This window comes from Aristolochia californica, unplaced genomic scaffold (genome assembly GCF_029961685.1).
Source record: "Aristolochia californica isolate CCGP_79_NKW_82.1479 unplaced genomic scaffold, dmAriCali1.0.hap1 SCAF_3, whole genome shotgun sequence".
Taxonomy (NCBI): domain Eukaryota; kingdom Viridiplantae; phylum Streptophyta; class Magnoliopsida; order Piperales; family Aristolochiaceae; genus Aristolochia; species Aristolochia californica.
In genome coordinates this window covers 43,081,804-43,106,083 of record NW_027181992.1, presented here as the reverse complement: position 1 = coordinate 43,106,083, position 24,280 = coordinate 43,081,804, and the positions used below count along the sequence as shown (strand labels likewise).

At 38.8% G+C, this 24,280-nt stretch overlaps 3 protein-coding genes across 4 annotated transcripts; 2 read left to right on the top strand and 1 right to left on the bottom strand.

Annotated features, from left to right (window-relative positions):
• The first annotated feature begins 3,041 nt into the window (after positions 1-3,041).
• Positions 3,042-7,571, top strand: LOC137958402 (probable 1-deoxy-D-xylulose-5-phosphate synthase, chloroplastic). The gene is made up of 10 exons (XM_068805394.1): positions 3,042-3,471; positions 4,140-4,265; positions 4,593-4,757; positions 4,896-5,046; positions 5,254-5,525; positions 5,758-6,031; positions 6,125-6,432; positions 6,514-6,795; positions 6,879-7,163; positions 7,247-7,571. Exons 1-10 carry the CDS (start codon positions 3,334-3,336, stop codon positions 7,394-7,396), a joined length of 2,151 nt encoding a protein of 716 aa, XP_068661495.1. The 5' UTR covers positions 3,042-3,333; the 3' UTR covers positions 7,397-7,571.
• Positions 7,556-11,382, bottom strand: LOC137958403 (NPL4-like protein 2). 2 transcript variants are annotated; one of them, XM_068805397.1, is made up of 3 exons: positions 10,536-11,382; positions 10,179-10,460; positions 7,556-8,100 (listed from the first exon to the last, which is right to left on the bottom strand). In XM_068805397.1, exons 1-3 carry the CDS (start codon positions 11,160-11,162, stop codon positions 7,846-7,848), a joined length of 1,164 nt encoding a protein of 387 aa, XP_068661498.1. In that variant the 5' UTR covers positions 11,163-11,382; the 3' UTR covers positions 7,556-7,845. The 2 variants fall into 2 exon arrangements, with proteins under 2 accessions (XP_068661498.1, XP_068661497.1); XM_068805396.1 differs by having other exon boundaries at positions 10,179-11,377.
• A 3,936-nt stretch (positions 11,383-15,318) lies between these two features.
• LOC137960555 (serine/threonine-protein phosphatase BSL1 homolog) lies at positions 15,319-24,265 on the top strand. The gene is made up of 21 exons (XM_068808207.1): positions 15,319-15,795; positions 15,894-15,954; positions 16,062-16,140; positions 16,236-16,315; positions 16,545-16,639; positions 17,902-18,001; positions 18,950-19,019; positions 19,608-19,709; positions 20,024-20,105; positions 20,206-20,376; positions 20,484-20,670; positions 20,763-20,997; positions 21,104-21,274; positions 21,351-21,589; positions 21,806-21,890; positions 21,975-22,073; positions 22,158-22,357; positions 22,448-22,523; positions 23,340-23,475; positions 23,564-23,703; positions 23,801-24,265. Exons 1-21 carry the CDS (start codon positions 15,591-15,593, stop codon positions 23,879-23,881), a joined length of 2,694 nt encoding a protein of 897 aa, XP_068664308.1. The 5' UTR covers positions 15,319-15,590; the 3' UTR covers positions 23,882-24,265.
• The last annotated feature ends 15 nt before the right edge of the window (positions 24,266-24,280 follow it).

Sequence of the window (24,280 nt, the reverse complement as noted above, 5' to 3'; positions counted from 1 at the left end):
AATTTGACTTCTACAACGTCTTTCTTCAATTTCAAAAGTTTGTGGAAAACCAACATTCCGCTCGTATAATTTTTTTTCAAAGTGATGGTGGTGCCGAATTTACTAGTAATCGTTTTCAACACCATCTTCGCTCTTTAGGAATTCATCATCAGCTATCTTGTCCATATACCCTTGCTCAAAACGATCGCGCTGAACACAAACACCGTCATATAACTGAAACTGGTTTGGCTCTGCTCTTCTATTCTCACATGTCTTCTAGCTTCTGGGTTGACGCTTTTAGCACTGCTGCCTACATCATCAACCACTTGCTCACATTGCTTCTCGGAGGTAAGTCCCCTTTTGAACTTCTTTATGATCTTTCTCCAAATTATGAAAATTTTCATCCTTTTGGTTGTCGTGTTTATCCATGTTTACATGATTATATGCCTAACAAATTTTCTCCACGTAGTCTTGCTTGTCTTTTTCTGGGATATAGCTCTTCATATAAGGGTTTTCATTGTCTTGATCCCATCACCTCTAGGATATATATCACTAGACATGCACAGTTTGATGAAACTCATTTTCCGTCGTTAACTTCTTCCCGGGCTCAACCCCTATCCTCTCTCAAATTTTCCAATTTTCTGGAACCTAGTTCATCTTCTTCCGACATGCCCCCTTCTCTTTCGGCGTCACATTCCCCGCATATTACTCAATTCGACTCCCGTTCGTGTGTTATTTGTATTGATCCTGTGAATGAGTTTTTGCAGGCAGCTAATCCCTTTACAGGACCGCCACTACCGCCTGTTGATCTTCCTCTCCTTGGGTCCACTGCCCTGCCTTCTATTGATTCTGTTGCTGGTATTCCATGGGGATCTCACCCCATGGTCACACGCGCCAAGGCCGTAAACCTCGTCACTCGGCTGATATTACCTTCTTTGGATCTACTAGCCTTCTATCTGCACTTCTGACATCCACTGAGACTAAAGGGTTCAAATCTGTTGCCAAGGATCCTGCTTGGCTTGCTGCTATGGATGAAGAAGTTCGAGCTCTGCGGGATAATCGTACTTGGATTCCTCGACCTGCTGACACCAATATTGTGGATTCCAAATGGGTATTTCGTACCAAATATTTGCATGATGAGTCTATTGAACGTCTCAAAGCTCGTCTCATGGCCCAAGGGTTTCACACAAGTTCCAGGACTTGATTATACCGACACCTTTAGCCCTGTCATTAAAGCTACCACTATTTGAGTTGTGCTATCCCTTGCTGTTACTCATCACTGGCCTATTCGTCAATTGATGTCAAGAATGCCTTCCTCAATGGTCATCTGACTGAACAAGTTTATATGGAACAACCTCCGGGGATTGATCCTCGCTTCCCTACTCATGTTTGCAAGCTTCAAAAAACTCTCTATGGCCTCAAGCAAGCACCTCGTGCCTGGTTTCAGCGGTTCAGCTCCTTCCTCATTCAGCTTGGCTTCTATTGTAGTCGTGCCGACACTTCCCTCTTCGTCTTCCCCAGGCACTTTGATATCATCTATTTGCTTCTCTATGTTGATGATATTATTATTACGGGCAACAACCCCTCTCTTCTTGCTAGCTTTACAAGCAAACTTCATTCTGAGTTCGCTACTAAGGATTTGGGGTCCCTCAGTTATTTCCTTGGTCTTGAAGCTACTCCTACCACTGATGGTCTATTTCTCAGCCAGTTGAAATATGCGCGCGACATTCTTGCTCGGGCTAACTCCTTGACAGCAAGCCCATCCACACTCCTATGGTTGTTTCTCAACATATATCCACTACTGGTCAGTCTTTTTCGAACCTTACACTTTATCGGTATCTTGTTGGTGCTCTTCAGTATCTGACCATCACGTGTCCTGATATTGTGCATGTTGTCAACTCCGTTTGTCCGTTTCTTCACTCGCCCACTGATGATCATTTTCTTACTGTTAAGTGCATTCTTCGGTATGTCAAGGATACTCTCCATTTTGGCCTCTCTTTTCGTCCATCTGCTGCTCCTGGCGCCATAGTTGCTTATTCTGATGTTGATTGGGCCGGTTGTCCTGATACTCGTCGCTCTACCTATGGTTATTCTATTTACCTTGGTGACAACTTAATTTCCTGGAGTGCCAAAAAGCAACCTACTGTTTCTTGTTCCAGCTGTGAATCTGAATATCGTGCTCTTGCCCTCACTGCTGCTGAACTTATTTGGCTCATGCATCTTCTTAGAGATCTCTGGGTTTCTCTACCCCAGCGGCCCCTTCTAATATGTGACAATAAAAGTGCCCTCTTCTTGAGCTCCAATCCAGTTGTTCACAAGCGGGCCAAACATGTTAAATTAGATATTCACTTTATTCGTGAGCTTGTGGTTGCTGGAAAACTTCGCCCTCAGTATATGTCCTCTCACTTACAGGTTGTCGATATCTTCACTAAAAGTGTGTCTCGACCTCTCTTTCAATTTTTTCGATTCAAGCTAAACGTCTGCCCTAATCCGACGTTTAGCTTACGAGGGACTGTTGAAGATCATATGCGAGATTCTGTGCCTAAATCACAGCATGAAGATCCTGCATAATAATCTCAACTTATTGAGATTACCTGCCCTCTTTAAGGGCTTCCTTACTGAGACCCTTGACCATCCGTTACAGGAGATAATCAAGCTTAATTCATTCCTGTATTGTACATAATCAAATTTGAGTAAATCTCCTAAATTAGGCTGTAATAGTTTGTATCAATTATAAATATGAAATTAACTCCCCCGTTTGGTGTGGTGAATGTTTTATTGAAAATTTCTTATTTTCGATGCCAACTCCTCGGCCCGCGACCAAGTCTTTCTAGACGTTGCATGAGGATGGTCATTGTCTTACCCGTTAGTCTTATTATAAAATTAAACAATAATAATAATTTTTTATATATTTAAATAAATATAAAACTTAATTTAAAATTTTAATTATTCATGCCCTATTAATGTTCCTGGTTAGAAATTTATATTATCTCGTTCCAGTCGTGGACCTGTTCTCGGAAACGGCGGAGAGGGATAAATTCTGAAAAAGTCGGAGATGGTGCGACTGCGCCGACCTCTCTATCATATTAGATACATGGCCTGACGTGGACCAATAGGGAAGAAGTTTTTTTCGCTTTTTCTGCATGGCTTTGTCTACTCCACTGAGCTGAGTATGGAGCACTGAGGAGGGAAAATCCAGGTAGAGTTTTGGTTGTATACGGACGAAGACAAATATGAGCCACACACGCAAGCAGGTGCACAGTTTGCAGCACTTTGGAGTGTTGCCTCCCACTTAATTCTCGTCCTGCACTTGTTGGATCTCTGGATCTCTTTGCCTCTGCTGGAGTTTCTCTAATGGCCTCCTCTGCATTGTCATTTCCTTGCCATTTGCTTCGTGTTGTTGCTTTGGATGTCAGTAAGAATGCTTCCATCGCGTCTAACTGGCTTGGAGCTTCAGATCTGCAAAACCCATTTCATCTTAAACTTGTCAAGGTTAGTTATATCTGTTAGCTTGCCTTCAGTCGGCATCTGTTTGTTCAGAATTTCTCGCTCTTCATTTATCTAAATACCCATTTTATCGTGAGCCTCTGCCGTGCTTCTGTCTGGAAGTACTGGAATGTATTGTGGATTATGCTTTTGGGTAGCAGCAAGGGCTAATTGTTACACTTGGTCAACTTGAGCTTCGGAAAGCCCTTCCAAGGATTTTAGTTTCAGAGGGAATCTTTGAATATAGATGGTTTTAGTGGTTTATAAGACCGGAATTGTCAACTGCCTCATGAAGTTGGGATTCATTTTTTTTAATCTGGTTTTGGGGGGGTCCTGGTTATTGATCCTGTACAACTTTCATTTTTCTTTTTCTCTTTTTTCATTCTAATTTCCTTTCATGGGTAGTTTTAGATGTAATCTGTCTTGTCATGATATACAAACATCAGTTACTTTCAAGCTTTTGTAGTATAGAGGGCAAAAGACAGTCAGATAATCTATTTATCTATTTTACTGTTCCAATGATATTTTAATTTTACTTGTTTGTTCTTTGATATGTTAACTTTTTTGTTTTATTTGTGTTCATGATAATCGGAGGATGGCTGAAATTACTATGAAAATTTATTTTAATTATTTGGGCTTAAACAAGAAATGGACTGTTTTGTTCTGATATGCAGGAAAAGAAAAGGCAATATATTTGTGCATCGCTTTCAGAGAAAGAAGAATATTACTCACAAAAGCCACCGACTCCTCTTTTGGACACGATCAACTATCCCATCCACATGAAAAATCTTTCCATTAGAGTAAGCAATAAATTTCTATTTCCATGTGCTTTTAGTAAATTTTAACTGCTTGAAGAACAACAAACAAAGCACTGAATCTCTTCTTTTTCCTTATAACAACGTGAACAGAGAATTCATTAAGAGAGACCTCCCAAGGGAGATAGTACAAACATGGAAACTGAATTTCCATTTTTAAAACTGGCACTTACTTCAGGATTTCTCACTTTTGGATCCTGCCAATTCTTCTACTGCTGAGTGATTGAACTATTATTTTTATTGTTTGGATGTCGTTTTGTGTTAGTAATTCTATGCACAAAAAGAGCACTTAAAATTTCAATTTTCAAGCAGGAGCTAAAGCAACTTTCCGATGAGCTTCGTTCAGATGTCATTTTCAGTGTTTCTAAAACAGGAGGTCATCTAGGTTCAAGCCTTGGTGTTGTTGAGTTAACAGTGGCTCTTCATTATGTTTTCAACGCACCACAGGACAAGATTTTGTGGGATGTTGGTCACCAGGTATTTTTCTTGCTTTCTCCACTGTAACTTATGTATATGATGAGTATATCAATTTTAAATCTGTGCTGAGACTTGAGAGGTGTCTCACCTTATGGCACTGTATGGTTGGGGATGTTAATTGATTGTTCTTTTTTTCAGTCATACCCTCACAAAATCCTGACTGGAAGACGCGATAAGATGCCAATGATAAGACAGACAAATGGTTTATCTGGATTCACAAAACGATCTGAGAGTGAATATGATTGCTTTGGCACTGGTCATAGTTCAACCACTATCTCAGCTGGCTTAGGTGGGCATCATTCAATCTAGACTTCAACCACTCTAGTTTTTGTCGTGACTTTGTATATTCTAGCTCTCATTCCTGAACTTTCATTGTTCATTGTTAACTTAATCACTTTGTAAAAAGCTATCTGTAAATCCATAATCAATGCCAAATTTACTGTTTATTTACATTTTTTTCCCTTCTTCTCTTTAATAGTGTTTATCTGATTATCAGGAATGGCCGTGGGCAGGGACTTAAAGGGTAGGAAGAATCATGTGATTGCTGTCATAGGTGATGGAGCGATGACTGCTGGGCAGGCTTATGAAGCTATGAACAATGCAGGATATTTGGACTCTGACACGATTGTAATCCTCAATGACAATAAGCAAGTTTCATTACCCACTGCAAGTCTAGATGGACCTATCCCACCGGTTGGGGCTCTGAGCAGTGCTCTTAGTCGGTTACAGTCTAGTAGACCTCTTAGAGAACTAAGGGAAGTTGCTAAGGTTAGTCTTCTTGTCAAGGAAAATCAAATGTTCTGAACAATCAACTGTCAAAAGTAATAAATATTTTACTATGATGAGGTAATATACAACCTTTCATTGTAATCCTCAATGACAATATTGGTGAGACTTGAACTCAAGACCTCACACTTGAGACTCCCACCATGGTAATATACATCTTATGCTGTACTCTCCTGCAGTTGTTCTTAATTCCATTTGTCATGAAATGATGCAGGGAGTTACAAAACAAATTGGTGGCCCAATGCATAACTTAGCTGCAAAAGTCGATGAATATGCTCGAGGGATGATCAGTGGGTCTGGTTCAACCCTCTTCGAAGAGCTTGGCCTCTACTACATAGGTCCAGTGGATGGCCATAACATAGATGATCTTGTTACAATTCTGAGTGAAGTGAAGAGTACCAACACAACGGGTCCAGTCCTCATCCATGTAATGACTGAAAAGGGCCGGGGATATCCATATGCAGAGAAAGCTGATGATAAGTACCACGGTAATTGACCATACTTCAAACTTGTCTTTCTAAATTTGCTTTGATATGGTCTTTGTTAACTTGTCCAACGGTTTTTTCCAAACATTTATATAGGTGTCACAAAGTTTGATCCAGCTACGGGAAAGCAGTTCAAGTCCAAGACACCAACTCAGTCATACACCAACTATTTTGCTGAGGCTTTGCTTGCTGAAGCAGAAGTAGACAAAGATGTAGTTGCAATTCACGCAGCAATGGGAGGAGGAACAGGGATGAATCACTTTCTCCGCCATTTCCCAACTCGCTGCTTCGATGTTGGCATTGCAGAGCAGCATGCTGTCACCTTTGCTGCCGGCTTAGCCTGTGAAGGACTCAAACCCTTCTGTGCAATCTATTCTTCTTTTCTGCAGCGTGCATATGATCAGGCAAGAGCAAGAAATTTTATTCTCCTTTCTTTATTTGTAAACCTGTGTGGTGATTAATAATATCTGCATTACAAATTGCAGGTCATTCATGATGTAGATTTGCAAAAATTGCCTGTAAGATTTGCCATGGATAGAGCTGGCCTGGTTGGAGCTGATGGGCCAACTCATTCAGGTTCATTTGATGTCACTTACATGGCTTGCTTGCCAAACATGGTGGTTATGGCTCCTTCAGATGAGGCAGAGTTATTTCACATGGTTGCTACTGCTGTTGCCATTAACGACAGACCTTCTTGCTTCAGATATCCAAGAGGGAATGGGGTAGGAGTCGAATTGCCTCCAGGAAACAAGGGAATTCCCTTAGAGGTGAAAGCTTTTTCTTGTACATCTCATGCTATTTTTTTTTGTTTTGTATGTCTCAGAGTTGTCTTATATGGAATCTGCAACAGGTTGGAAAAGGAAGAACTTTGATAGAGGGTGAGCGAGTGGCTCTTTTGGGCTATGGAGCAGCAGTACAGAATTGTCTGGCTGCAGCCTCTCTTGCTAAACTACACGGCTTGCAAATCACAGTTGCAGACGCACGTTTCTGCAAGCCATTAGATCAAGCTCTTGTTCGGAGCTTAGCTAAATCACATGAGGTATTGATTACTGTAGAAGAAGGATCTATTGGTGGCTTTGGATCCCATGTTGCTCAGTTCATGGCTCTTGATGGACTTCTCGATGGTTCTGTAAAGGTAAGATACCCATATTCTTTCTCTGCAATGCGAATATTTCTCCTCGTACCTAATGTCGACTAACAATTTGGCATCCCATGCAGTGGAGACCATTGGTTTTACCTGATAAGTATATCGAACATGGATCGCCGAGTGATCAGATGGCAGAGGCCGGCCTAACACCATCTCATATAGCCGCAACTGTGTTCAATATTTTGGGACGAACCAGAGAAGCCCTTGCGATCATGTCCTAGGGAAAAAACGAAAGAGTACAAGGAAACAAAAATTCGCCCTCTCAAGTGTAAAATACAAGCACGACAGGATGATATCAAATCGTCTTTTTTTTTTTTTTACAGGAACATACAATTCAGTTGGTAATTGAAGCTTTGTTGAAGAAACTAGTCAATGCATCAAAACCATTACTCCAAATTTCTAACAGAAATTTTACATATCTATGCTGGGTTTATTTAATCCCGTAAATAGATCATGTATCAACAATAAACTTTTTAACTACAAACATGAATAAATCTCCAAATTGACAGATGCATGAGTAAAGAAAGCCTCTGTCCGCCTTGAAACTATCAGAGAAACTTTAATCTCTTCTCCACATGAGTGTTATAACATTTCCCATTACGAAGAGAGGGGGAATGAAATTTCTGTGATCCAGTTTTGTCAAAACGACACAGCTACAGAAGGGCCACTCTCAGGAAGTATTTGCTAGTGATTCAATTAAAAGCTGGTATCCCTCTGGAACAGGACTTTGAGCTTGCACACACTCCGCCAATGCAGGCACATCAGAATTGACATCCAAGAACTTGGCCAGCAACAGCAGCAAGTGGAAATTTGAAATTCTCTTTACAAATGAAAGGCTTTTTGCAGAGTCTAAGTGGGTCTTCAGTGCCCTCATGGTGACTGGATTAATTCGGTTCTCAATTGGAAAAGAGCATGAAAGAGGGCCCTGCATCCAACACCATCCTTGTGTGAGAAACATCCTATGAAAATGGACCCACAGATAAAAAATAGTGGAACAAGTGATGAAAGATCAGCTTCCACTGGATAAAAAATCCATCGACGTAACCAGATTCCAGCAACATGGCGAGTGTTAAACAGAATGAAAGTAGCCAAAAGGATAATAAGCTTCAAAAGGTGTAAATGCATGCTATGGGAGATGTTGTATAGTTCAATAATGGCTCACTTCTATATATGTCCGGTAAAAACTCAAATCATCATCAGAAAGAAAATTTTATGCTAATTTTTAAAAAATAAGAAAACTCTTTTGTGACATAAAACATTATTTCTAAAGTGGACAAGTAATAGATAAAAAAAATTAAAGTTTTGGTAAAGATAGTAAATGCATGCCATTGGAAATGTAAAAATTTCATAATGAAAGTCAATCCTGCCTATTCGTTTAAATTATTTAAGAACTCAATTTGTGTGCTGAAAAGCTATGCTTCTTTTACAAGATTGCCAGATAAAGCTTCTGCAACTGACAGTAGTAGTTTACTCTTGCCAGATACAGCTTCAGCAGCATACCTTCCCACAGAAGTAGTTTACTATTTTTGTTGAATTATCAGAGGAAGTTTACTGAAAAGGGACAACTGATGTATGAAGGTGGTAAAGAACAAACGGTGTAAATTGCACCAAGTAGTCAAGTACGCAATGATTTGAAGAGCTAGACAGAAAACAGTAGCTTGAAAGCTAGGATAAACCTATGGTGGGAGATCTTGTAAAGGTTCTGATCAACATTAAAAAAAAAAAAAAACAGATAAAAGATCTAGGACAATCTCAGTCCAGTGCATGACCCACTGATCATATTGTTTTAATAACTGTCAGAATCGGCTGCTCATAAAAAAATTAACTATTCTTTTTCCCAGTTTCTTTGCCTCCCCTCAAGCCCATCAGAAAAAGAGCAGAAAGGGGGAAGGGATGTATCATAACTTACAAGTCACAAGTGATATAGAATTACAAGGCACATTATTGAATTTAGTACTCTCATACAGCTCATAGTTCCTTACATAGAAGACCCAATGTGACAATTCAAGTCAACATTAATTCCTGGAATCTAATTATGAGAATGCTTTCAGAAGAGTCCATCCTAGACCTAAATAAACTGTATAAGGCTATTATGATGAGAAACTTTTTCTTGAAACAAGGTTTTAAAACTTTGCTGGTATTAGGATTTCCACTATCATTTAGACTCTCATTTGGTTGAAGTCATAGTTGTGAGCAGCCAAGTTCTAGCAATTAGCTGATTTTAAAGCTAATATAAATAGAACCCTCTTGTGTTTACTCAATCATTTGCTACCTCCATTTCTAAGTTGACCTTCTTCAAGTTGTTCCACCAATTACATTCATACTATTTTTGCCTTCTTCTATTTCTGCACATGGATAAAACTTTTCTTAGTAAGAACTGGTTGAAAAACAATTTCAGCTCAATATGATCCATAAAGTTGGATAACTTCTATGATTGAGAAATTCCACCAAGTTGGCAGGCACAAGAGCACCAAGGTTGGGAACAAAAGGTGTCAACCGAGACCAAATGAAGGTTACAGCACAACTTTTGATAAATAGGAAAGATGTCACTGCTTAAGAATGATTGTATGACACACCTCTATCCACAACTTTGCAAGTCCAAAATCCACCTTTGGTCTTTTATATATGATAATTTGCTTTCATAAATAAAAAATAAATGAAACAATCAACTTCCTTTCATCTGACAAATTCCCCTAATCCACATTAATATTAAGGAACTTCTATGTGCATTAAAAAATTCAAATAATGAAAGCACAGACTCCTAATTATCTGTGTAGAAAAGCGAGAAAAAGGGTGATTATAAAAAAAACGAAATAAGAAAAACCGCATCATGCATCTTGTACCTAGGATCATCTTCTTGAAAATGCACACAAGGGAACAAATTCACCAAATCCTTATTCACAATAAAGAGTTTTTCTCTTAGAACTATCAAACCGGAATTAGCAAAACAAGTTCATAGTAATTGAATAAGAAAATTATTAGAAATAGGTTGAAGTTATGCACCTGGTGATCCAATATCTTCACTACCACCAAAAAGAAATCGTTATCCACTTCTCTAGAATCCTTTCCCCCGACAATCACATCCTTCTTCATCTTAGACAGCTTGGGCTCAATGTCATTGATCCCCTCAGTCTCGAACCATCCCTCCTTTAACAATTTCACACAAATATCACTCATCTGAAAAGCCTCAAAGTGTGCGTCTGCCCCACCATCCTCGTTTACCTCCAGCTTAACGACCGCGGTGACCCACTCCTGCAGCCCACTCTCAGCGTGCAGCTCCACCGCCTGCAGAACTTCCAAGTTCGATAAAGTATAGTCCATCTTATTCTGTCCCACCGTCTGCGTGAAAATAAAACCCACCTTCCGAAGTCCCAATCCAAGGGCAATGGCCTCCACGAGGTTCTCCTCCTCTGGGTCGCGCAGGAGCAGAAGATTGGACTCGGTTCCCTGCTGAGGAGGCTCGTAGATAAACTGAACCGACACTTCCCTGTCGGCGCTGACGATGCCGTACATGAATCCTCCTCGTTTGATTGCGAATGCTAGGGTGTCATTAACGTAAAGCTGGAAGGCGTTGGCAGCATCGCGGTCGAAGGACACGGAAGAGCAATGCGGGGTCTCCTGGCGAGAGACACGCATCTGGCGGGCAATGAGGTCGTCCATGGTCATCTTCTTGCCGAAGGAGCCCGCAGGGCTGACTGGCGACCCCCCGGTGACGGAACGCTCGCCCTCGTAGGAGAGGTAGACAATGGAGCCGTGAGAAATACCGACGGATGAGAGAGAAACGGCAGAATCCGACATGTCGGCGAGTTTCCGAAGCTGCTCGGGGGTTTTAGCGAGGAGGAGATTTTGGTTGCGTGAGAGGGTTTGATGGGAAAAAGGGACCCGGAGTTGGGACTCGATCAGGGTTCTGAGGTCGCCGACGGTGGTATGAGGGTTAGGAACGTTTACACGCTCCAACCCATCACGGCTGCGGACACGGATCATCATCTCGCCAAGTAAGAAGCCTCTGCCTCGCTCAAGATGTGGGAGGAGAGAAGTTGCAAATCAAATTTCCCCAAAATTTGGCTTCTCTATCTATCTCAAGATCAGCTCCAATCAGTTAGATTATTGGCGTAAGGGGGGTGGAGGTTTATTCCAGAAGGTTTTGAGGAATTTACAGTGCGGTGGATGGGTAGGAATCAGGAGTTCCTTGGCGTAGACGACGACAGGAAAAGAAGAATAATCCAAGTGGTCTACAGTAACGCACGGACTTGTGCAGCAAAAGAAAAAGTTCTATTTGTCGGTAAGAAATACAGCGTCTTACCGAGACGCAGGGAGAAAAAATGGCCCGTTAGCGCGATTGATAAGTTGAAAGGAATTTGAATTTAAAATACACTACTCACGGAAAGAGGCCCCAAAATCATTCGTGGGTATTGGGAGTAAAAGCTCGGGGGCTTGTTAGCGCCCTATGCTCGTCCGGGAATTGGTTCTGATTCATTACGTGTAAGTCAAGAGGGAAAGTGAATTATCTAGTAAAAGTGAATTATTAAACGTATTTTGCTCATTAGATGTTCGACATTGAGACTAAACTAATTCATTCGGATTTTAATGAAAATATATATTATTTTAATAATAAAATATCTTATTTATTTATTATATTTGAATTTTTTAATATTATATTAAATTAATAATTTCAGAGTAATAATTAAGATATCGTAAAAGTTGTGAAGGATATCCTGCCGTAACAAAAGCCCGAAGACCAGACTTCCATTACCAAAATCAAAGGCAAAAGGCCAGCTAACTAAGAGGGAGAAAAACCCAATTATTGTTGTAATTCTTCTGTATAAATTAAATATAAACTCTCACCATCAATTCGTGGTGATTATAAAGATTTAATTAAATCTTACAAAAGCAAGAATTTGATCAAGTATCTAGAGTAAATATTTTTGTTTAAGTATTCTATTTTTATAATTGATTAAACTAATATTTTTATTTTACTTTGTAATTGTTGTATTAATTTGGACTAAACAAAAATATATATTTACTTTATTAATAAAATACCATTTTTTATATTTATGAATTTTAATAGTATATTAATTTATTAATTTAAGAGTGGTAATTTAGATATTATAAAAGTAAGAATTTGATGAAGTATCTCGACATCATAAAGTAACCATGTTTGTTCAGGTATATTATTTTTAATATTTAATTAATCTAATATTTTATTTAAAATTTTTAACTTACTTATCCTATTTTTAATTAAAAAATTAAATAAAACTATCTTAACAAATTTATTCTACTCTTTCCGCTATAATTTTCATTGTGCATACTAACACAAGAATGTATTTTACACTGCATTTTCCATTGAGCACATTAACACAAATAAGTAATTCACTTTCACTTTCCACTACACTTTCAAAGTGTACACTAACCCCCCCAGATAATTCAGGTAATTTACTTTTATTCTTTCAAGTGAAAAAACGAGTGAAAATGAGTTCACTCCATGAGACCAATAAATTCACTTTCACTTGTCGTTTTCACTCAATGCTCATCTTATTCCTCCTTTCCTCTTTCCCCCTTTCCGGCTCATCTTGGCGTTCTTTGTCCTTGTTTCCTTTCTAGTTCAACCTATCCACCAACAAACCTTATCAATCTCTCTTTGTTCCTCTCATGGGCACGTAAAACTGCGAACTTCCGGACTCCATGAGGCTGTTCAGAGGACTTTCGGCCATGTTTCACTGATCAACAAACATATCATAAGAGAATGGAAAGGAAGAAAAAAATTAACCCAAAGCGTCACTCATCAGGATCCTCCGAAGAGCTCTCTCTATGCCAAACCCATCAAATTTCTCTGCTCAAAAGTCCCTATTTCTTTCTCCTCATTACAAATCTTAACCCCTTGTCAATCGACAACAGACGGGCCTTCATGTTACTTCCGATGAACAATCTATTGGAGACACCGGAAGGTACCTAGGTTTGATGAACTCTACTAATGCTACTTGCAATGGAGTTCAATACGCTGATGGATGTGGAATTCAAAGACATAAATGGGAATTACATCAATTTTGACCTTGTTGGAAGATGAGTTCAAGTCCACATGACCAAGGAAAGCCTGTACATCTGAATAGAAGGTCCTCATGTCCAAGAAAGGTAACATCAATGTAAATAAAAGATTTCTCATAAAGATGACACAATAATGTAATTAGTCAAGGTAGAACATGTTTACTTATGTCTTTTTTTATGTAAAGTTTGTAGCCCTAAGGGCATTATCGACATTGTAACATCCTCTCAAAAACTATAAATAGAGGCCATTGGTTTGGGGTAGAGCATTCAAACTCTCTCCCCTTCTTTTAATTCATCCAAATTCTCTCTTAGCCTAAATACTCTTTTTTTTTTTTTTTTTCCTCCTCTCCCTTTCTTACTTTGCTCGAGGTTCTAATCATGGGATCCTAAATTCAACATAGAAAAATCTGAGATTCAAAAGGAGGAGAAGATGTAGAATGAGGGGAGGAAGAAGAAGAAAAAGAAAAAGAAACAAGAAAAGTTTCTCGTTTCTCCTCTAGTTTATTTTTTCCCAATTCATGTTTTTCATTGGATTTTTAAATTTCTTACCGTATATTTCATATAGAAAATATATATCGTTGGAAATATATTTGAACCTAGTTTCCAACTCAAAAACAATCGTTGAGATTAGATTTTTCTAGAAAGAGAAATAAAACAACAAAAGTCAAGGAACAAAAAAGTTTCGTACAGTAGTAGAAAACTTCAACTTTCAAGCCATTTTATGCCATAAAAATGAGACTTTATATAGAGATTTATATATCAAAATAAATATTTATAAGTCGATTTTTTTACCTATTCAACCAATTCTCAATCTGAGTTTTTTTATACAAGAATATCGATCTCGGAAGTATCAAATAGTCATAGTAAAAAATACTTTCCACTTCAATAATTTTGTTTCTTCTCAAGTGGCAAATTTGGATTTCATTGATGTGAACCTCAAGAGCGGAGATTGATTAGTCCCCTTTAATCTTTTTATCAATATTTTATACATTAAAAATAAATTTTCCAAACACCTATATGTAACGTTTGAGACATATATTACATGAATGTTGCAAAAAGGGTCTCTCAAACACAGCATAATATATAACATTCTAGACATTTAAGACAAGGTTTGATCAAGTCAAATCATTTTGAGTAAAATTGAGTACTTAAATGATACAAAGGCTTAATTGTGTCTGATCTTGTAAGCTATAGAGAGCCTTGAATGCCACAGAGGGATACAGCAGAGGAATTTACTTTGGCAGGTACTCTGTCCGTCGTCACCTGTAATTCACTTTTATAACCATTGTTTCTCATTTTTGGTAAGAATTAAGAAACGCATCTTCCTCTTTCTTCGACGACTCTTGTAGAAAAAAAAAAAGTTAATGTTATTCATGCCAGCAGGTGGTGGTAATGGATTAATTTGATGAGATTGCCCTAACGAATCCGAGCAGGGTAGCTGGGGGGGGGGGGGGGATACCCTCTGACAGTGAGCGAGGAAGGGATTGTAATGACCCTATGAAGAGGTGGTTGGTACTCTATTCCTTTTTTTTTTTTAAATGACATTATTACCCTTCCTAGTCAAATTTCAACAAAACGCGTATCAGAGTTGAGGAATGTTAATCGGTTGTACGACTGATAAGGGTGGGTATATATCGTTACGTGACCCCAAAAAAGAGGAGGCTGGTGAATGTTTAAAGGCTGGAAAGCGAGTAGGTGTCCGTAGGAAGGAATCCCCGCCCGGCCCCGCCCCAATCAGCCATCAACCCACCTTCCGAGGATCCCTTCATTTATTACGCTGTCCACTTTTGCACGTGGCTTCCAGCACATTCTGCACGAATGGCGCTAGGGTAAGCACCCCTACGTCACTTTTCAACACACGACGGAGACGCAAAACGAGAGTCCAAACTCGGATATTGCGTACGCCACTGAAAGCCTCCTCTTCCCTTACGGTAAATGCCCTTCGTTTTACACCTGTTCCTGTTGTCCTCGTGAGTTGTCGAAGGGTCCCCGCCCCCACGGTTTGGCGGACCCACTTCACCTGCCGCGCCAGCGATCCGCGAAGGTGCATTTGGCCCTTTTTTTGTTTTACTACATTTGACTTGGAGGAGGCGGCTCTCCGGTGAAACTGAAAAGCTGCTGGAAAAAATACAAAAAAGGACTCTCACGTTTAAGCCCATTATTCCTCATCTACTCGTGTCGTCTCTCGGGAGTAGAGAGCCAGCTCGGAATCGGGACTCGGAGAAGCCACACCGCTGATCTCGCCGTTCTCCGCTGCCCCCTTTCCGCCTCTTTCCCTAGGGCGCTGTCTCCCTTCCTCTCTCTTCTTCCCCCTCCCCCATGTCGCTCTCTTCTCCATGGAGTAACTAACTTTGGCTCTCGTTGTCAACTTAAATGGCTTCGAAGCCATGGTTGGTACCGGCTCCTACCTACCGCTCCTTGGAGACCTCGTGGGACACTGAAGAGGACGCCCCTGGCCCCCGCTGCGGCCATACTCTCACCGCCGTTGCGCCCTTAAAAAACCATGGTCCTCGTCTTATTCTTTTCGGCGGCACCACGGCCATCGAAGTCGGCACTTCTTCTTCTGCTCCCGGCATCAGTTAGTACTCGGCTATTTCTACGATGCTGATTTGTATCCTTCAGGCTTTAATTTTAATTCGATTCAATTTACTTTTATTTTGCCTTCAAAAATTGTAGGACTTGCCGGTGTGACCAATTCCGTTCATTCTTACGACGTGCTCACTAGAAAATGGACTAGGTATGATTTCCTATCACTTGTTTACTACTTTTTACTCTTTTTTTTTTTTTTTCTTTGTCGTTTTGATTGTGGATCGCCTGAGTCTTTTTCTCATTTGAGTTCGTTAGGATTCGGCCTGCTGGAGACCCGCCCTCTCCTAGGGCAGCACATGCTGCCGCCGCCGTTGGGGCCATGGTTGTTTTCCAGGTAGAGAAAGTAATTCCAAAGCAATCCTTATTATTAATATGAAGAACAAACTTTTTAACTGTTTTCTGTTTTACTTGGTAACGGTCTTTTGCTAGGGCGGCATTGGGCCTGCAGGGCACTCCACTGATGATCTTTTCGTGCTTGACTTGACTAATGACAAATTCAAGTGGCACAGGTTACATTTGTTGATTTTATGTGTTCTTATTATCTTTGCATTACAATAATACATACGGTTAGTGTTATTAATAAAAATAAATACTGCTTACCCAATCTCCTGTGTGATTTATTCTAGGCCATGCTTCTAATATCGAGGGCCTACTTTAACTATTTTTTGTCTTAAATTGTAACTTTAAAATATTTATTTTGGATAAAAATTTCGACCACTTTTTGTTAATTTGTTGTAGAGTGGTGGTTCAAGGGCCAGGTCCTGGACCTCGATATGGGCATGTGATGGATTTAGTTACTCAACGTTACTTGGTTACAGTTAGTGGCAATGATGGTAAGAGCTTTATTTATATTGCTTCACTCCTCCATTTTGTAAAAATAAGTCATGAATTTATTAAAAATTAAGAAAAGTTAGTTGTTCAATTTCACAATGTAACAATGAGTTTTAAATTTTTTTAAGTTGCTAAGTAGGACGAGATTTCAAGAATTTATCATGTCAATTAAAAGGAAGCAGCAATTCTTGTGAAAAGTTGTTGTCAGTCCAACACTGCTTATGAAGCATAAGGAATTATTTTTAATCTTGGATGTTTATATCATTTACCCATTACAGAATGCCTTCTATCCTTGACCAAGAAAAAATGGGAAAAGGAAAAACAAAAACCAGTGAACCTTAAGATTCCAACTTTTTTTTAGGATCCATGGGGTTTGAGGAACCTCATGTCCTCGTGACCGTTGTGTGGCAACAGGTACTAAAAATGCCCATTGAATCAGATTAAACACGGATAGAATTTCATCTTGTGATTTGTCAATTGGGCCTTTGGTTCAATGGCCAGATGACGGGGCTCCTAATGTGAGGTCTAGGCTTTAAGTCTCACCAGGGGTAATGACTATCCTGTGCATATTAATCTACTTACCAAAAAAAACTAAAAACTAAAATAAAGAAACTAATTCATTATTCCAGTGTCCTCCTTCTTGTTCACTATACATTCTTTTTAATATTATTTCACACGTTCAGAAAAAAAATCATAAATATATATATATTAGTTGAATCCGAGATGTAGTCTCATGTTGTTGGTGAATTTTTTATTGAAATCAGTTGAATACAATTTCATGCAATATTTATATATCTCCGCACCAGATTTAAGAGGAGGATATTGTAGCTCCTGTGCATATTAATCAAATTACCAAATATAAAAAATAAAAAAATAAAGAAACTAATTCATTATTCTGGTGTCCTCCTCCTTGTTCACTATACATTCTTTTTAATATTATTTCACAAGTTCAGAAAAAAATCATAAATATAGATATTAGTTGAATCCGAGATCATGTTGTTGGTAAATTTTTTATTGAAATCAGTTAAATACAATTTCATGCAATATTTATCTATCTCTGCACCGGATTTAAGAGGAGGATGTTGTAGCTGACCATAACATAGTTGAGATGATGTATACTGTTGCATGTCAGTTTAATTCTTCAGCATCTTTCCTATAGATATTTCAATAAAAATGATTTATCAGCTGATATTTCTGCTCATTATAATATGTTTTATACAATATGATCTTTGACAAAATTTTCTGATGTGATTTGGTGGTTTAGGGAAGAGGGTTTTGTCTGACACATGGGCATTAGATACAGCACAGAAACCCTACAGATGGCAGAAACTTAATCCTGAAGGCGACAGACCATCTGCTAGAATGTGAGCTTGCATTTATTATTTAATGTGACTACATCAACATTTTGTTACTGCTAAAAAGTGGTTTACATGCCAAACTGTATCATTCAGTGAGGGTGTTCCAGTTCTGCAATTGAGAAATCCAATTTGGTCGTTGGCTTACTATACCCAACATTTTTTGTGAAACAAGAATGTTCTGCGTGCTTTTTGAAAAATCATAATAAGGAAATATATCTCCTCTTTTAGCTTTCGCATGGGAAAAAGTTTGCCCATGGTTACCAACGCATCTTATTTTTTTGCTAAAATTATATTATATTTCATAAATAATTGTCTTTATCAAACACCTAGTTACAAGGTAGGAATTCTGTTCAGAAGATAGTTATATGTTGTAAGTTGATTGCATTGTTAGGTTTTTCTCTCTCTCAAATCATTCAAACCACTATTAGTAATAAATGCACAAATAATAATTAAGAGATTGGTAATGAAATAAACAATATAGAGTAAAAATCATCACTACCGTAAGAGACATGCAATTTATATGGTTTATGAGTAATGGGTGCTGTCATAAGGTGAGCAGAGAGAAATTTCCATTACTTGATAAAGAAAATACAAACACCAATCGAAGATAGTGAAGAATATAATTTACAGTACAAGCTTGGTGAGAACGAGCACCGAGAGAAACCTCAAAAACACTTTCACCCTTCTCTTATTCTATCCTCTCTCTTCTTCTCCTTGAAACCCTCGCTCTTGGGTTTCTTTCTTAGGGGGGTGCAGAATAAACAATAGTATAGCTTCTGTTTTCTGATCTAGTTCTCTCTCTCTCTCTCTCTCTCTCTCTCTCTCTCTCTCTCTCTCTCTCTTTCAACCTCCTTATTCAAAAAGTGGCCTTGAATGAACTATGAACCATCTGTTCAATACTAATGTTGATGCTTTCTTACTTATCTGTTTACTAGGTTTAACATTGGTTTGTAGGTATGCAACAGCTAGTGCTCGGTCAGATGGGATGCTGTTACTTTGTGGTGGAAGAGATTCTGCGGGCACGGTATAACATATGCACTTTTTATCTTGGTCATTTGCTAACCATTCCAGTTGTTGATGCACAACCATGTGACTGCTGTAAATTCCTCATTATATACTTGTTTATCAAATATGTGATTTTCAGCTTGAGTCCCTCTTTGCCATCATTAAGTTTGTAAATACTGAAGTTCACTAGATGCAATTTTACAGTTTCATTTTTGTATCCTAGATTCTAATGTGCTTGAGGTGATGTAGACAGTTATATCTTCCTCTGGATGAAATGCTCTAGTAGAATTTGGTTGCATCATTCAAATTGGTCTTTTTGTTTAAAGTGAAGTTTAATAGTTCTCATTTTAATGCTTACAAAATATAAGTATTGCATAGGAATGATTGTTACCCTATGGCTTAATCTTACTTCTCTTATGAGCAAGACGTCCGTGTTTTGTCATATTTGGTTGCCCGTTCATGCTTCAAAAATAGAATCAACTAGTTTAATTCTTCCATTTTTCCTGAGGACGATTTTATTTCTTTATTTTAGAGTTAAACTATTTTCTATTTAAACCTTCTATGAGCTGGTTACCTAGAATTTTGATTAAACTGCATACTTTTACAGCCTCTGGCAGATGCTTATGGCCTGTATATGCATAGGGATGGTCGGTGGGAGTGGAACCTTGCTCCTGGATTATCACCTTCCCCAAGGTATCAACATGCAGCGGTAAGTATTAGGCTGTAAGTCCTTTTCAAAAAAGTACTAGGCTGTAAGTCCTTTTTTTTCTTTTTTCCTTAGAATATTGGTTATTGACACACAAAACACGAGACTTCTACTCCGACCTCCCCCAAAACACACACACACACACACACCCCACCACCACCACCACCACCTAGTGGCCAGTGAGCATAATCCACAAACTATAAATCATTCACAAGTTATTTAGATCTTATGGAACAATCATGAAGAAGTGTTTTAAGTGTTTCTTTTAGTGTTCTCAATTGATGAACTAAGGCTGTTGTGCTTCTTCAAGTTAACAGGTCTTTGTTGGAGCTCGGTTGCATGTCACTGGAGGCGCTCTGAAGGGAGGAAGGGCAGTTGAAGGTGAAGCTTCTATTGCTGGTGAGTTTCAACATTCTCATGCATTAATTGTTATATCCATTCTAGTTGCAAAGTCTACCAGTTTACTCACTGTTCTTCCATTATTTTTTCTCTTCTGAAGTACTGGATACTGCTGCTGGGGTGTGGTTGGATAGAATTGGAATTGTAACTTCCTCCCGTATTAACAAGTCTGGCAGCGAATATGATCCTTCCTTAGATCTAATGCGTCGCTGTCGTCATGCTTCAGCTTCAGTTGGAGCTAGGATTTATATTTATGGTGGCCTTAAAGGAGGTAAAATAATACTAGAAAATTACATGTTTTTTTCTTCTTTCATTCTTTTTGTTTGAGTGCCACATTAAAATTTTCCTTTCATTTTGTTTTTTGTTTTGTTTTTGCAGATATGCTGCTTGATGATCTTCTCATTGCTGAAAATTCACCTTTTCAGTCTGAAAACAATTTTTCTGCAGTCAGTTCTGAAAGAACTGCACCCATGACAAGCCCCAGGCTGGGTCAGTTCAATATGTATCCCGAGTCACCATCAGCTTCAGACACTAAACGAGATATGGCCTCTTCAAGTGCTTCAAGGTCTTCATCTGGAACCAATCCTTCGAGTTGCCTATGGAACATATTTTTTGTTTTTAAAAGTTAGCTTGGTGACAAATTTCCTTTTTTATCAGCACTGATAAAAGGTCCATTGAGAAGCTGGTAGAGGCTTCAGCAGCCGAAGCCGAGGCAGTCAGTGCAGTCTGGCAGGCTGCAAAGGCAGCATCATCAGTCCCTGGTGAAGGAGGCCTTACAGAAGGGAAGTCATCAACTGACCAACTAGAGAGTAGGTTTCAGGCTACTGAAACTTCCTCAGATGGAAGTGAATCTGATCCAATGGAAAGAGACGTTCGTCTCCACCCAAGAGCTGTATGTTGCTATCCAGTTTTGTGCTTCAGTGAATGCTTTATTTTTCATCGTCTCAGTTAGCCCCTCCCACCGGTTTTAGATTTACCTATCCACTCAAATGCTACAGGTAGTTGTTGCTAAGGAGACTGTAGGTAGCTTGGGTGGGCTTGTAAGACAGCTTTCACTGGATCAGTTTGAGAATGAGAGCAGAAGAGTGAGCCCATTGCCTAGTGATCAGTCAAATCCTTCAAAGAAGACATACTCTAGACAGAAATCACCTCAGGGCTTGCACAAGAAGGCAAGTGATTTTCAAATGTAGCATGATGGACGTAATGAGAGATGAATTGGCAATTAACATATTACACTGCTTGCAGATTATTTCCTTGTTGCTCAGACCTCGAAACTGGAGAGCCCCTACTAGCAGGAACTTTTTCCTGGACTCTTATGAAGTTGGTGAGCTTTGCTATGCTGCTGAACAGATATTCATGCAAGAGCCTACAGTTTTGCAGTTGAAGGCACCTGTTAAAGTGTTTGGCGATCTCCATGGCCAGTTTGGGGATCTTATGCGCCTTTTTGATGAGTACGGGTTTCCTTCAACAGCTGGAGATATAACGTATATTCCAATACTTTAAGGATCCATTTTTTTTTATTTTTTTGTGGTGTCAAATTCATTTTTATTTTCTCTTAAACTGAAAGGGCCCAGGATGTTCTGTGAAGATGATGATCTATGTGGACATGAACAGCCATTGTTCATTTTCTTCCCATGCTTTTTTCCTGATACTCCTGCAAACATTTCCACTGATGAGTGATGATCATTTTGTTGTCTCAGGTACATTGACTATTTGTTTCTAGGGGATTATGTTGATCGTGGACAACATAGCTTGGAAACTATAACTCTACTTTTAGCCCTCAAGGCGAGTACCCATCTCAGGAAATCCAACACAATTGCTATATGTCCGTCATCATCTTGTCTAATACTCTAAATCCTATATTAACAGATTGAGTACCCTGAACATGTTCATCTGATTCGAGGAAATCATGAGGCAGCAGACATAAATGCCCTTTTCGGATTCCGGCTTGAATGTATTGAAAGAATGGTATGAAGTGATATAAATTTCTTTCTTTATTTGATTTTTTTTTCATGGTGATATTATTAATACTGATATGGTAACCATTTGTAGGGGGAGAGTGATGGAATTTGGGCATGGACTCGATTCAATCAACTCTTTAACTACCTTCCCCTTGCTGCTCTTATTGAGAAGAAAATTATTTGCATGCATGGTGGCATTGGGAGATCAATAAACTTTGTTGAACAAATAGAGAAACTTGAGAGGCCCATAACAATGGATGCTGGGTCCATTATCTTAATGGATCTTCTCTGGTTTGTAATTTGTGGTTTTTTTTAAAAGTTTTATAGGCTATTTTTGTTAAAATCATGTTTGCTTAAAGAAATATATTTATCTGATTACAGGTCAGATCCCACAGAAAATGACAGTATAGAGGGCCTAAGACCAAATGCAAGGGGTCCTGGCTTGGTCACTTTTGGGGTATGTACTCTCTCTGTCTCTCTCTCTGATGTGGACTACGATATTATTGTTTGTTTGGTTTGACTTTTAAATTAATTGGTATCACTTATGCACTGCATTCTTCTATATCAGAAAGCTTGATTTTGTTTTCTCGGTTAGCTATGTCTCCAACTCAAATAGTTTCTATCATTTGCTCCCATTTGAATTGAAATGATTTTTTTTATTTCAACTTTTAATACCGAATAATGTTAATAGGATCTAGATTGTATTTCCTAAAAGATGCTGAACTTTTGCAATTTTTTATGGTTCTTTCAGGCCCATTAAACTATGAAATATAATCTTGAGATTCATAAATCATAATTCCAAGTTTTTCATGTTCTCTTCCCCCAATCTTCTTCTCCTCTCCTGCAGACCATTTCCCCATGCTCTCTTAATACCGTTTCTTTAGGCTTCCCTTCTCTTAATTTAATCCCACTGTCATCTGTCATATTTACCACAACTGACACTTCTTCTACTTAAACAAATTTCACCACATGTCACGTTGCCATTTAAAGGGCATCCTTCACTTCTTTGGTTGTTTTATCTACTTTTTTACCTGTTTCTGTTAAAATTTTAATGAAATTGGTATCAAGCTACTGAAACATTTTGAAGTTCTTAGGGAGGAAGAGTAGGAAACCCACTTGAATAACATTTATGCAAAAGAATTTCAGTTTAATGTTGATTTTTCCAATTGCTTTAAAAGTTATTTGGAGCTTGTGCCATATCTTGATTGTTTGTCTAAAGATATTTCCATGACACCATTTAGAATGCTTAGGAACGTGTTGTTTTTCTTTGCAGCCTGACAGAGTGACAGACTTCTGTAGGAGAAATAAATTACAGCTTATTATAAGAGCTCATGAATGTGTCATGGATGGTTTTGAACGATTTGCTCAAGGACAGTTGATAACACTTTTTTCTGCAACCAACTATTGTGGTAAACGAATGATTTTGGATTTCACTTTCTTTTTTTTGTTTACTTGTTATTGTGCTGCACTTGCATTCTGAGCTGCTCACTGTATCAGGGACGGCAAACAATGCTGGAGCCATTCTGGTGGTTGGTCGGGGACTAGTAGTGGTTCCAAAGCTTATTCATCCACTCCCTCCTCCACTTCAATCACCAGAGACTTCTCCTGAGCGTGGCCTAGAAGGCACATGGATGGAGGTCAGAAATTTTTCTAGTCTCTTATCAACATCATCATCATTATTTTTTATGATAATCATCATTGTCTTATAATTATCTTCATGACTGGTTTATGCAGGAGCTCAACATTCAAAGACCACCAACTCCGACACGGGGTCGACCACAAACACATGATCGGAACTCACTCGCTTACATTTGACTGTATAGACCTGTTGTGTATGATTATGCCTCATGGACATCTGCCAAAGCAGGCGTTCACCGGCTCCCTCTGTGCGTTAAGTTATTCAACATCAAGAAGTTGGTGAGTGCCACTGGCCTCAAGGAAGAGGAGCTAGCTCTACAGGGTGCGGGATGAGGGTGGCTAGTTTCTTTGGAAATGTGCAGGCGATGGAGAATAATTTATAACATGCCAGATTGGCATGCCAATGAGGTAGCTTGGCAGTCTTTCTTATTTCTCTGTATTACTATTACTTACAAAATGCAAAAGAAAAAGAAAAAAAGGGTTTGGAGATTTGTGGGGAATCTTTGTTGTATAATTGTTGCCAACATAAATGAAATCATTGTTTGTGTTTTTTCTTTTGTTTCTCCTGATCCTTTC